This window comes from Vanellus vanellus (genome assembly GCF_965231255.1).
Source record: "Vanellus vanellus genome assembly, chromosome: 14".
Taxonomy (NCBI): Eukaryota; Metazoa; Chordata; class Aves; order Charadriiformes; family Charadriidae; genus Vanellus; species Vanellus vanellus.
Window position 1 is genome coordinate 12,864,270 of NC_138919.1, and position 12,844 is coordinate 12,877,113.

General features: G+C 59.2%; 1 protein-coding gene across 2 annotated transcripts; it reads right to left on the bottom strand.

The window, feature by feature from the left end:
* Positions 1 to 7,705: 7,705 nt before the first annotated feature.
* On the bottom strand, positions 7,706 to 9,761 carry NPW (neuropeptide W; the record flags this gene model as incomplete). 2 transcript variants are annotated; one of them, XR_014269689.1, is made up of 2 exons in its annotated part: positions 7,706 to 7,743; positions 7,925 to 8,108. XR_014269689.1 is itself a non-coding variant. In XM_082490354.1 (2 exons), 2 exons carry the CDS (start codon positions 9,759 to 9,761, stop codon positions 7,708 to 7,710), a joined length of 447 nt encoding a protein of 148 aa, XP_082346480.1. The 2 variants fall into 2 exon arrangements, 1 of the variants encoding a protein (XP_082346480.1); XM_082490354.1 differs by lacking the exon at positions 7,925 to 8,108 and adding an exon at positions 9,351 to 9,761 and having other exon boundaries at positions 7,708 to 7,743.
* Between the last annotated feature and the right edge of the window lie 3,083 nt (positions 9,762 to 12,844).

Consider the following 12,844-nt stretch of genomic DNA (forward strand, 5'->3'; position numbering starts at 1 on the left):
GCAAAATACAGATGATGTGACAAGTTTCACAATTACAAAATTTGGGCTCGACTGGCAGGCTCCCTGGTGTGTTGGAGGGAGGGATTTTTGGGGACCATAAAGTCCATCTTCATTCAGAAACTGGCAAAACCTCAGCTGATAACCCGAGCCCGTTCACACAGTTGTGGAATCATAGAATAGTTTGGGTTGGAGAGGACCTTTTGAGGCCATCTAGTCCAACCCCTCTGCAATGAGCAGGAACATCTTCAACCAGATCAGGTTGCTCAGAGCCCCATCTGACCTGGAATGCTTCCAGGGATGGGGTATCTGCCACCTCTCCGGGCAGCCTGGGCCAGTGTTTCACCACCCTCATGGTAAAACTTTTCTTCCTTATATCTAGTTCTGTTTACATCTGTTTACATCTAGTTTACATCTGTTCAGGCTGGCTTGTTTCTAAGGCGGGTGGAAGGTCAGGGTGAGGGGCTCTTTGAGGGGGAGGATGGTTTGCTGGTGAGGGAGTCGCTGGGCTGTGCCAGTGCTTCCAGAGAAAAGAGAGGTTTCACATGTGCCTTTGGGCCATCTTCTGCCAAAGAGGACGCGTGCTTTCAAGATGCCAGGAGCCCCCTGTCTCACTCACGGCTCCATCTCACACCTGCTGGATGGCTCTGGGCAGATCTTGTGGCTTCTCCATTCCCCCCTCTCCTGGGATGCAGGTTGCTCCCCTGTGCTTGTCCTGCTCGGGAATGGGAGCTTCGCCAAAGGCAGGGGGAGGGCGAGGGAAAGGCTGGGCGCTGCCAGACACCCCTCCCTTTGGCTTTCGTGAGACACTGGTTTCCATCTCAGCCGTGGGAGCAGCTGGCAGGGAGATGCTCTTCCTCCCGCGCAGCCTCCTCCTCCCCGTCAGCGCGCTTTGGTGGGTGTTTATCCACACCCAGCTTTCTGCCCCAGAGCCGGAGCTCACTGGGCTGGTTGCAGCCATGCTCCGTGGCCAGGAGACCTCAGCCACCCTTGGCACCTTCTCCCTGGCTGTGGAGGAAGACCCAGGTCCTCTACCCAAGCTCAGGGACGTGCCCTTGTCACCCCTGGTGTTTGACGGTCCCCGCTGGGAGCTGCAGAGAGCCGTTGCTACTGCAGTAATTGGCTCTGACTGTTAATAAACGAAGTCTTGGGAATTCTGCCTGGCATGGATGTGGCCGTGCTCATTCCTCCCTCGTATCACTGTCACTCAGAGTGGGGCTGCTGGGTCCCGGCCGCTCTCAGGGGCAGCGGCTATCACAGAGTTGGGAAAGGCCGATGATTTATTTGCGCTGCCGGAGGAACTGGGAATGAGAGGAGCGCTCATAAAAAGGACCGTCTCATTTTCTCTAGGCCTCTGTGTGTGGCACTATTGAGCTGTGAACATTTTCCAGGTTAGATTTCTAGAGATAGAAGGAGAACTGATCATTAGGAGGATTAACAATAAGCTTCACGGGTTGTGAAAGTCCAGAAAGTTCAGTTATGCCACTGAGAGCTGGGAGATCCCTCTTGCACAACCTGGCAGGTAGAAATCCACCCAAGTCCTTTATTCTTTGCAACAGAGAGCAGTGTGATAGGTACCGAGCCGGAGCGGGCCCGGTGGGACTTGGTGCTGAGCAGGCGTGGAGCTGGCGATGGTCCCTGGCCAGGCTGGGCTCACCTGAGACCTCCCAGTGCCAGCGCACCCACGGACAAGTGTGCAAGCAACGATGCTGCTCCCGCACCCCGGCGGCGTGCATGCTGCCTTGCTCCGCACCCACCGTGCCCCCGCAGCACGGGCACCCCGCTGTCTGCGCCGTGCAGGGTCACAGACCCGCTGCTGACCACCGTTTTACCCTGGAAGAGCCGAAATTTCCCTTCCGGCAACAGCCAAACTACACGAGTAATATGACTGCAAAGGGGCTTGCTCCTGGAGAGGCTGGTGTTGGCACAGCCCTTCCCTGAGCTGGGCACCAACTGGTGCTGGTGCCAGTGCCACACTGGTGTGCCACTGTGCCTGCCACAACAAGGATGTGGATGTAAGAGCAGCACTGAGCCATCCAGCTGGCTCTGGGGTCCCCTGTCCCTGGGAGCACCCATCCTTGGGAGCACCCATCCCCAACAGCACCCATCCCTGGAAGCACCTGTCCACAGGAGCACCCATCCTGGCAGCACCCATCCTCAGAAGCACCCATCTCTGAGATCACCCATCCTCAGAAGCACCCATCTCCAGCAGCACCCATCCCTGGCAGCACTCATCCTTAGAAGCACCCATCTCTGAGACCACCCATCCCCAGAAGCACCCGTCCCTGGCAGCACCCATCTCTGAGATCACCCATCCCCAGAAGCACCCATCCCCAGCAGCACCCATCTCTGAGACCACCCATCCCCAGAAGCACACGTCCCTGGCAGCACCCACCCCCAGCAGCACCCATTCCTGGGAGCACCCATCCCTGGCAGCACCCATCTCTGAGACCACCCATCCCCAGAAGAAGCAACCATCTCTGGCAGCACCCATTTTTGAGACCACCCATCCCCAGAAGCACCCATCCCTGGCAGCACCCATCTCTGAGACCACCCATCCCCAGAAGCACCCGTCCCTGGCAGCACCCATCTCTGAGACCACCCATCCCCAGAAGCACACGTCCCTGGCAGCACCCATCTCTGAGACCACCCATCCCCAGAAGCACACGTCCCTGGCAGCACCCACCCCCAGCAGCACCCATTCCTGGGAGCACCCATCCCTGGCAGCACCCATCTCTGAGACCACCCATCCCCAGAAGAAGCAACCATCTCTGGCAGCACCCATTTTTGAGACCACCCATCCCCAGAAGCACCCATCCCTGGCAGCACCCATCTTTGAGACCACCCATCCCCAGAAGCACACGTCCCTGGCAGCACCCACCCCCAGCAGCACCCATTCCTGGGAGCACCCATCCCTGGCAGCACCCATCTCTGAGACCACCCATCCCCAGGAGCACCCACCCTGGGTGAGGTTGGCAGCAGAGCAGCGCAGCTGAGCACATCCACGGAAGCGCCAGCGTGGCGAAGGGGACCTCCCTGGGCAGGAATGCACCCACGAGGTCCCTGCCAGCGCCCAGCTGGGCTGACAGCGCTGCCGCCCGAGGAGACCATCGGCATTCATTCACGCCGCGTTCCACCGCAGCCGCCTCCTCTCCTGCCAGAAGGAGAAGCAGAGCGGAGGCCCCACGCCGCCAGACGTGGGAGCTGGACCCGAGCCCAGGGGTGGCGGTGGCCTGAGCAGGGAGTGGCAGAAGCACCTCAAGAGGCTCTTGCAGGGCTGGAGGTGGATGAAGATGGGGGGGGGAAGTTTGCGGCTTCACCCAGCTGGGACACCTTCTCCGCCAGCCCAGCCTCAGCAGCCCCGGGGGGTGGGAGCGCAACTGGTCTGCACTGGTATTTTAGCACAACTGTGCCTGGATTTAACCGTGCCGCTAAAGTCCTGGGCCAGGCTAAGGATTTTGGAGGCATCAGCTCTTCTGGTGTGTCCAGCCCTGGATGCCACCCCAGCACCCAGGGGGACCCGCGAGGGCTGGGACCAATCCTGCAACACCTTCTTGGCATGAGCAGAAGGGCTAGGACGTCCCCAGGGACCTTTGCTGGCCCTGGAGGTGTTTGCAGCTCTTGACGGGGTTTGGGGAGCGCAGTTTGATTAAGGGGCTGTTTCTCTTGCAGCAGATGCGTGGCCGGGCCGGGGGAGGATGGCTTCCTTCCACTGCCCAATGGGGCTGCAGCTGCGTTTCGCTCTCTCCTGCACACATTAGAAGAAATATCCACCAGAAAATAAGACAGGGGAAACGCTCAGGCCTGGGAAGGTGCCCGTAGCCCAGTGTCTCATCACCCAGGAAGGGGCAAAGGGGGGATGGAGGGGACCCCGAGAGGACATTTTATCTTTGCTGCACCACCAGCCGCTCCTCTGTCGGACCCAGCGGGGTGTGTGTACACCCCCGGGTGAGGGGCACAGGGTCCGGCAGGGTGCCCAGGGAGCAGGCAGAGCCGGGCAGTGCAGGCAGGGCAGCTCCGGCACGGGTCACCTCCGCTCCCGGCGGCACATGCCCACGGCAGGTGAACTGCCCCAGCGAAGCAGTGCGGGCGCTCCCCAAATACAGCCCTGTGTACAGTCAACATGGGGGAGGCGGGAGCTGGCACAGCCCTCGGGACGCGTGGGGGGAGGCTCAGGGGTGGGAGCGTGGGGGCTGCAGGAGGGTCCGGACCTGGTGTTTCCCCTCGGGTACCCCGGGAATAGCCCCACGTTGCTGCAGCTCAGCCAGGAAGATATCTGCCCATGTCTCTAAGCTGCCGTCACCTTATCAGCGCGCTGGACAGCTTGGAAATAGGGAAAGCAGCAGGCACAGAGATAACGTTATCTCCTGCTCTCTGCAGCTCTTACCCCTTATCTCCAGCCTCGGTCAATTCCCTTGGGTGGCACCAGCGTGAAGGTGTGGACAGCCCAGCGGGACGAGACCCTTGGCAGATCCCGGCTCAGCGCTGGGTTCTGCAGCCCGGGGGTCCCCACAGGGATGTCTGGGGCCATCACAGGGACCATCCGGGGTACCCAGTGCTGCCCAAGGGCTTTCCATCCCCAGCCACCACTACTCCAAACAGGGGCCACCTGCCGGAGAGGGGCTCAGACCTGGCCCAGCTCAGCCCTGGCTGCAGCCGCCTCCATCCCAGTGGGGTGAGGAACAGCTTCTGGGCAGAGCCGACGATGGAGGAAATTCCTTGGGGAGTTTTCTTCCTCCTGGTGCACGCAGGAGCCCTGCAGCCATTGTATGTACAAGAGCCAGCCCCGGTGTGAGCTCACGCCGGCTCCCCCGGGGCTGCCGGTTCCTGTCCCAGACGCTGCCCGACCCAAAGCCCCCGGCCCCGGCGTGCCCAACTGCCTCGGTGGATGCTGCTGGTCCTCTGGGAGAGGCTGGGGAGCCGGGAAGGAAAGGGAGCCGCCCTGGGCTCAGGCCGGGTCGGGTGGGACGTCTTCCTGCCCGCCACAGCCCCTGGGATTCGCCCGCCTCTTGGACTGGAATAAAATGCATCCTCTGGCACGGCAGGCTGGGTGATGGCGCACCCCGTCCGGGAAAGCCTGGCTGCGTCAGCCAGCCCCAGCTCCAGCCGGCGGTGCTGGATCTGCAGAGCTCCCAAGCAGCACCTCGGGGATGGATCTGGACCAGGGGCAGCATCCAGATCCAAACCCCACACGTGCTGCATGGCGACCCAGAGCCTGGGAGCATCCCCATCCCTGGGTGGCCCTAATCCAGAGCAGCGGGACAGGCTTTAGCCCAGACCTCCCATCCCCCCCCCGGGCCCGTGGTCTTGGCCGGGGCTGTGCAGACAGAGGGGCACCCGTGGGGGCAGCTCCCCGCTCTGTAAGGACGCGGGGATGGGGACATGGTGGCAGGGCTCGTCCTCACCCCTGTCGCAGCTCCCTAGCCCCCGGCATCGGTGTGGCCACAAGGTGGCATGGCAAAGCCACCTGGGTGCCACCCCCCCTACTCCCGGCACCCCCTGAACCCTGCCCACCACCCCACAGCCTCAGTGACTTGGTGGAACATGGTGGGAGGGAAGGGGTGACATGTCCCACTGTCGCCTGGGGGTTTCTGAGCCCCCCACATCTCCCAAAGCCCAAAGAGGTGCCGGGAATCGCCCTCCTCAGCTGCAGTTACCCCCCACAAAGCTGCTCTGCGGGGGTCAGAGGGCACCAGGACCCTGAACGGGGCTGATGTGTTGCTAGCATGGCCTGTCCATGATCCCCTCAAAAGCTTTTGTTTCCCCACTTTCCTCCCGGGAACAAACCCAGCCCATGGTGGGCAGGGACCCAGCATCCTCCCCAACAATTCCTGGGGCTGCACTTCAACTGCAGTTCCCCCCGGAGCGAGGGGGACGGGAGGCAGACTGTGGGGAGCGCAACATCTCCCCCCGGGGGACCAGTCTTTTCAAAGGGATCGGATTAACGTTCATCAGGGATGGCTGGGTCCTGCCCCAAGGCGAGAGGGGTAATTAAACGCCTTTTTAAGCTTTCTTCCGTTTTATTTGGCTTGTTGACCCCCAGGGAAGGCCCAGACATCTCCGGAGAGCTGGGAGCACAAAGGAAATGATTTTACAGCCCCGGTGGGGAATCAGCTCATGCTCCTCAACAGCAGCCGGAAAAATTATTTTACAAGGTGAGAAGTGAAGGGCTTGTGGTTAACTGAGTGTCTCGTTGGTTCTGCCCCAGTAATTGGCACGTAGAAGTGTTCCTTTCCAACAGACGAGGGTGGAAGCGCACACTTGAGTCGTGTCTCTCATCACATCGCCCCTCATCCCCCTCTCTCTGCACACACCCCCCCCCCTGCACAAAGCTGACCTTTACATTTTGTGCCTCATTTTATCACTTACCTCCATCAAGAACGGCAATCTGCCTCAGCGGCCACTCCACAGCCTGATTGGCACCCTGACAGGTACACGGCCCTTTTCAAGAGCAGCTGCCTAATGGGTTATTGGCAATCATGTCTCATTTGGCCCATCCGCGCCCCGTGCTGCACTAACGAAGAGCAGAAATTGGAAAATCATGGTGGGGAAGGGAGAGGGGACATGGAGGAGAAACGGGTTGGGAATAAGCTGGGAGAGAACAATCCTTCTATGTGTTACAGCACCTGAAATCCTCCCCGAGACCCCGGCTGCAAGGGCTCAGCGTGTGCCTGGCTCCCCCAACAAGCACCACGGGGTTTTTTTTTCCCTTCAGATCCGTACCAAAGGCAGCACAAACCCTGCTGTCCCTGCTCCACAGCAGGCTGCAGGGCCTTGGCAGGAGCAATCAGTTCATGCAAGGTGGGTACAAACGGCTCTTTTTTTGCCAGGTTTCCTGCAAAATCCGCCAGTGCTGGTGGGTGCAAGCTCAGCAGTTCAGAGGAACCAGATTCAGCCCCCAAACCTCAATTTTCTCTAAAGCCCAGATCTCACCCGCTCCAGCACACCTTCACCGAGCGGTCCTGCACGGCCCCGAGGCTTCTCCCTGCTTTAATGGGCAATAACATTTATTTTCATCAGCAGAGACATATATAAAATTAAGTTCTAAGCAGGCAAATGAACAACTAGAACAGTGAGGACTCACAGAGACTCAGCCCAGTCCAGGAAAGATTTCTAACTTTGTCATCTTAATTGACACTTAGCCTGGCAGTAACTCCCCGACAGGCAGTAAAAGAGATTTACTGTAAAGCTGCAGAAGAAACCGTGTTAAGGAGTTAAATCATGTCAAAAAAACCTGGGAGTGACCCAACCGCTGAAGTGCCCGCCCTGTGCAGAGCCGTACCAGGTTTTGCTTTTAAAAAAAAAAAAAAAAAAACCACCACCACAACGAAGCCAAAGTTTCCTTTGATCAATTCTCATTTTAATGAGGGCAGGTTCCTAGGAAGCAAACAGTACATGTTTGTATCATATTGCAAACAAGCTAGTACAGAAATCTAAAAAAAATAAACAAAAATAAATATCTTCCCTGTTTATTTCTCCCCAAGTTTATAGCACTAGGTTGACCTGAAAACAAGATGAATTTACCACTGCGCCTGGACAGCGGCCACAAAAAATCAGATTTTTTGGAATGCAATTGTCTATATGGTTTCAGAGAGGTCAGAGTACCAGGAGATCCGCTGATGAGACTCTTCCTCGCCAGCTAGGGTGAATGGTTTCCACCTCGGGCAGTCGATGCTCCTCTGGCGCTTGAAGCATCTCTGCCGGGCCCCTTCAGCGGATCAGAGCCACGTCTTCAAGTGGGAGAAGCTGAAAGGAGATGAGGGGATGGGTTATTTCAGAGCCTCACCTGAGCATCCAGCTGTGCACCCGAGCCCTGCCACCACCTCCCTCCCCATGTGGGACGGCATTGCCCCTCTGTACAGCGCTTAAACCACCGCTGCATTCGCGATATTCATGAAATAATCTCCTCTGCGGGCTCAGATCCAACCTGTAGTGACTGCAGACTCCCTTTCTGCCACTGTGCACGCAGATAAACCCCATGCAGACACGCAAAGACCGGGCTTGGACCTGCCTGCCAGGCTCTCGTGGAAATTTGGCTGGGAAATCAGAGGGATGCACGTGCATGCACAGGTCCAGAGCCACGACCGCGGTACCGGGACTGCTCTGCCCGCGCACAGCCAGGCTGCGGGAGGTAACGGGGCAGCGCAGACGTAGCGCTGGGCTGAGCGGACCTGCCTGGGCTTTCCTAAAATGATACTAATCCCAGATTTCCTTAAAAAAAGGGAGGGGGGGAAGAACACAGCTACGTGTTTCAGGGGCTGATCCAACAGCTAAAAGCCTCCGTGGATTTCAGCTGGATGTTGGCTGCAGCTTTACATAAGAGGGAAGAGATTTAATGTCTGGAACCAGCCCCGAGCCAGTCCCATGCAGCCTGGCTGAGCCCCAAGCGGGCAGGGAGAGGGGTCCTGCGGAGGGGCCATGCTGGGAGCATCTCGGCATCGCCAGCCTGCCAGTCCCACTGACACCCCTCCTGGCGCTGGCAGCCTGGTCCCACTGGGTGCAGGTTTGTGATGCCCCAAACAGGGGTCACAGAAATCATCCATCTCCTTTTTTCTGCCTTAACGCCAGAGTGCAGCTCCTCCAAACGCATCCCATGGGGAGGAGGAACCACATCCCCTCCTCCTGGCCCGCTTTGTTGGGTGCAACAAACCTTGTGGTTCAAGTTCAAAAATGCGGCAGAGACTCAACTCGTGCAGTCACACTCATGCAGTGGTGACGGGGCTGTAAACCCTCCAGGACCCGGGCTGTCCCATGGGGTCACGGCTCCCCTCGCTCCCCCACACCCTCCCAGCCCAATGGGGACTGGGGTGCACAAGGTGGTGTGGGTGTCGGGGGGCAGCTCCCCACATCTGGCCGATGCCACGGGGCAGACAGCTCTCTGCTGGGGGCACCCCGAAACCTTGGTGCCTGCGGGATGCGAGACCGCAGCAAGGCTCTGTGCATCCCAGTTACCTGGGGAAACCCCTCCAAGGCTCCGTGCACCCCCATTTACCTGGTAAAACCCCTCCGTGCACCCCATTTACCTGCTAAAACCCCTCCATGGCTCCGTGTTCCCCAGTTACCTGGCAAAACCCCTCCAGGACTCCATGCACCCCCAGTTACTTGGTGAAACCCCCCCGTGCACCCCATTTACCTGCCAAAACCCCTCCAAGGCTCCATGCACCCCCATTATGTGGGGAAGCCCCCCTCCAGCACCCCAGGGCGTCGCAGAGAGACCGCAGCACACCTCCTGCACCCCAGGCACGAGTGTCACCCCCAGCACCAGACCATGCCCCTCCGGCCCGGTGACACCCTCGGTGACACCCCCGGGCTCCAACCACCCACCCCCTCCTCCGCCCGCCCGTCGGGGTTACCTGAGCTCCGCGGGGGCCGGGCGGGGGCCGGGCGGGGGCCGGGGGGGGACCTCCCCAACCCCAGCCCCGCCGGAGCAGGCGCTGCAGGAGGCGGCCGGCACCGGGCGACGGCGGCGGCGGCGGGGCGGCGGGCGGCGGGGTCTCCCCGGCGGGGCGGCCCGGGGGCGGCGGGGCGGCGGCGGCGGTGGTGGCGGCTCCCCCGGGGCGGCGGGGGGGTTCGGCCGGCAGCTCCCGGCGCCAGAGGTAAGGGGAGCGGCGGACGCCCATGAGCAGCCCCGAGGCGCGCCCCACCGTGTGGTACCGGGGGCTGGCGACGTGCTTGTACCAGGCGCCCGCCGGTGCCGCCGGCAGCATCAGCCCCAGCAGCACCAGGGCCCCCCAGGCGCCCCCCGACAGCTGCCCCCTCGCCATGGTGCCGGGCTCCGGGCGGGCAGGCTGCAGGCAGGGCTGCAGGCAGGGGTGCACCCCGGCCCCGGGCGCCCCAGCGAAGGCTGCCCCCGCGCCCGCGCCCCGCCGGTTTATACCACCGTCGGGAGGGGCACCCCACGGCTCCGCCCCGGCAGCCCCCGGCCGCCTGGCTGCCAGCCCCGGCCCCCCGCACCTCCTACCCGCCGCCCCCCAGCGCCCCCCGCCCTCCCCCTGCAACCTCCCCCTCCCGGGAGGCCGGCATCCTCCCCATGGCCCCGAGCATCCCCCTGCAGCCCTGAGCATCCCCCTTGCCTCCCCGAGCATCCCCCTTGCCACCCCGAGCACTCCTCCCATCCTCGAGCATCCCTCTTGCTGCCCCGAGCATCTCCCCTGCAGCCCCGAGCATCCTCGAGCAACCTCCTTGCAACCCTGAGCATCCTCCTCATGGCCCAAGCAACCTTCCCCTGGTCCCCTTTGCAGCCCCGTGTATCTTTCCCCATGGCCTTAAGCATCCCCCACAGTACTGAGCATCCCCCTGCAGCCCCACAAACCTCCCCACAGCCCAGCATCCTCCCCGGCCCCTCAGGACCTGCTCAACAGCAGCAGGATTTACTGCTGGAAGAAGAGATGTTATAAACTGACCGCAAGGGAGGACATTCAGAGCGGACCTGCACCCCCCTCTCCTTCAGGTACGACCCCCAGCCTCACTGCCTAGAGAGCGACCAACTGCAAGCACAGGAACATGCCCTGGAAGAACTGTAAGTAAGTAAGAACATATTGCAATGATTTTCAGCAAAATTCATCCCAAGTGGGGTACCAGACGGAGGTGGGTGATGCAGATTGAAGTCCTGCTTTGGTTACCTGCTTCAGTGCAGAGACGATGCTGCTGCTGAGGGGGGAGGACAGGGCCCACATGTCCCAGGGAGCATGGTGGTCCTGCTGTGCAGAGCTCGACTGGCTCCTCTCCCCCTTTGTACAGCCCACCAAGTGTTGAGAGCTGGATTTTACTCCCCTCTCACTCAGCTCAAACTAATATCCCACCCGTAGCGTGGGGGTCCTAGTGCCCATGAACTTGCCTTGGTGCAGGGCGTAGTCATGACTGCTTAAGAGGTGCAAAGCGATGGGAAGAGATGAGACACCAAACCCGTGCGGGGCGCCCAGATGGCTGCTGTGCTCCTGCACAGCTCACGCCCACGCGAATGCTACCCCCGGGATCTCCGTCTGCTCTTGGTCACTTTTCCATCACAGTTAAAAGCAGCCAGCTGCCCGCCTTCCTACCCGAACAGCTGCTTCAGTAACTCCTGCTCTTCCGCCTCTTCTTTAGGAAAAAAAAAAAGATGACCCAGGAGATGAATACCTGATTCCCATGGGACGCCTGCCAACTTGTCTCCCTCTCACTGAAGCCTACTGCCTTCATAATCCAGAGAAATTACAGGATCTGGTATTTCCAGCCCCTTCCAACACCCCCTGGTGCCACTTAAGAAACAGGAGGGTTGGGGATTCCGTAACACCATCCCAGATGCCTCCTACTGAGAGCCACTTAATGTTACCGGGGTTGAAATCTTGTGACCACACAATGTTTTGCCCATAGATATTTTGGAGGGAGACGGTCATTCTGCTCCCTCCTGAGATTCAGGAGCCTGCAGCAGACAGGAGCAAGCAGCCGCTCTGCACTTTCTCCTGCAGCGAAGTGCTCGAGATCATTTGCAGTGGATTTGCCAGGCTGCTTCCCCTCCTCTTCTGTAACTCAGTTCTTCTTAAATAGGATATTACCATTAATTTTGCCATTCCAGTCAGGTGACTTTTCCCCCCAGGTTCCTTAATAGAACCAAGCAGGTCAAATTTATGCTCATCAGGGAGCAATTCCAGTTCCTCTTGTTTATTAGCCAAGTTCTTGGCTTTATACACTGAACTATGACTAAATAATTTCTTTTTTTTCCAGTCCACACAGTAACTTGATTAATTTTATTCTCCGCATCTTGCATGCTCCTGTGTGCCCATTTCTCCTTGTTGATATTATTTTAACATGCTCCCGATGAATCCGATCACCCTGCTTCCCACCGTCAGGCTCCCCAGCTCTTTACTGGCATCCATCCAGCTCCCATCTTCTCATGCACAAGTTCCCAGCAGTGAAGCCATCTCCGTCAGCCCACCTTGCACGCCTCGGCATTTTGTGACCCTCTGTCATGGGGACACATGGGGATGTGTTGGCATGTTCAAGCAGGAGACAGACCCATGCTGGGGACACCTTGGCGTGCGGGAGCAGGTTCTGCTCATCTCAGCCAAGCAACAACCTCCTCCTGTAGGAACCAGCCCCTTGTCCAGGCTGGGGCCAGAGAGAGCAGGGCTGGGGGGACAAGGGAGAAAGGAAAAGAGCAAAGCAGCAATAAGACAGCGGTAGGTATGGGATGGTCAGGGCAGGGCCTCATGATTTTCCTCTTCTGGGAAGGCTGGGAGTAAGTGAAATTCCCAGTTGGTAAGAAGAGGATCCCAGCCTTTTCCCGAGCAGAGTGCTGGAAGTTGCGTGAGTGCAGAGCATGACAAGTTCCAGGTAATGAACTGGCCCAGAGAGTCCAACTCACCCACAGCCCTACTTCTTGGAAGCACCTGGACTTACAGTAAGAGTGAAGCCAGGCTCCCATCTCCCACCAAGCAGATCATTGACAGGTGGGCTATTTTTGTCACCCTTTGAGTGCTCCGGACATTGAGAATGGCCTCACTACTTTCATGTTTTAATAGAGCCATTAATGAATGGCATCGGTACAGCACACAGACAATCACATCGCATCCCTCCCTGCTCACCGAACCCCAGTTCACGACAGGACATGCACTGCCAGGTTCATTTCACTCAATAAAAAGCCATTATAATTCCTTCTGCCCCCGAGAGACGGATCAATTCTGAACGACCTGATGCTCAGTCTGGAGAAGGCAGAGGCTTGTTCCTACCTCTGCCCCCATTCCCAAGCAAACAGGCGCTTTAGCAGCTTATGTTTCGCTGCAGCGCGACACCAACGCGGGCTCCACCTTCCCACCCAGGAGTGGAAGATTTTCTCATTCCTCGAGATCTGCCTGAAGTGTCTTTTACG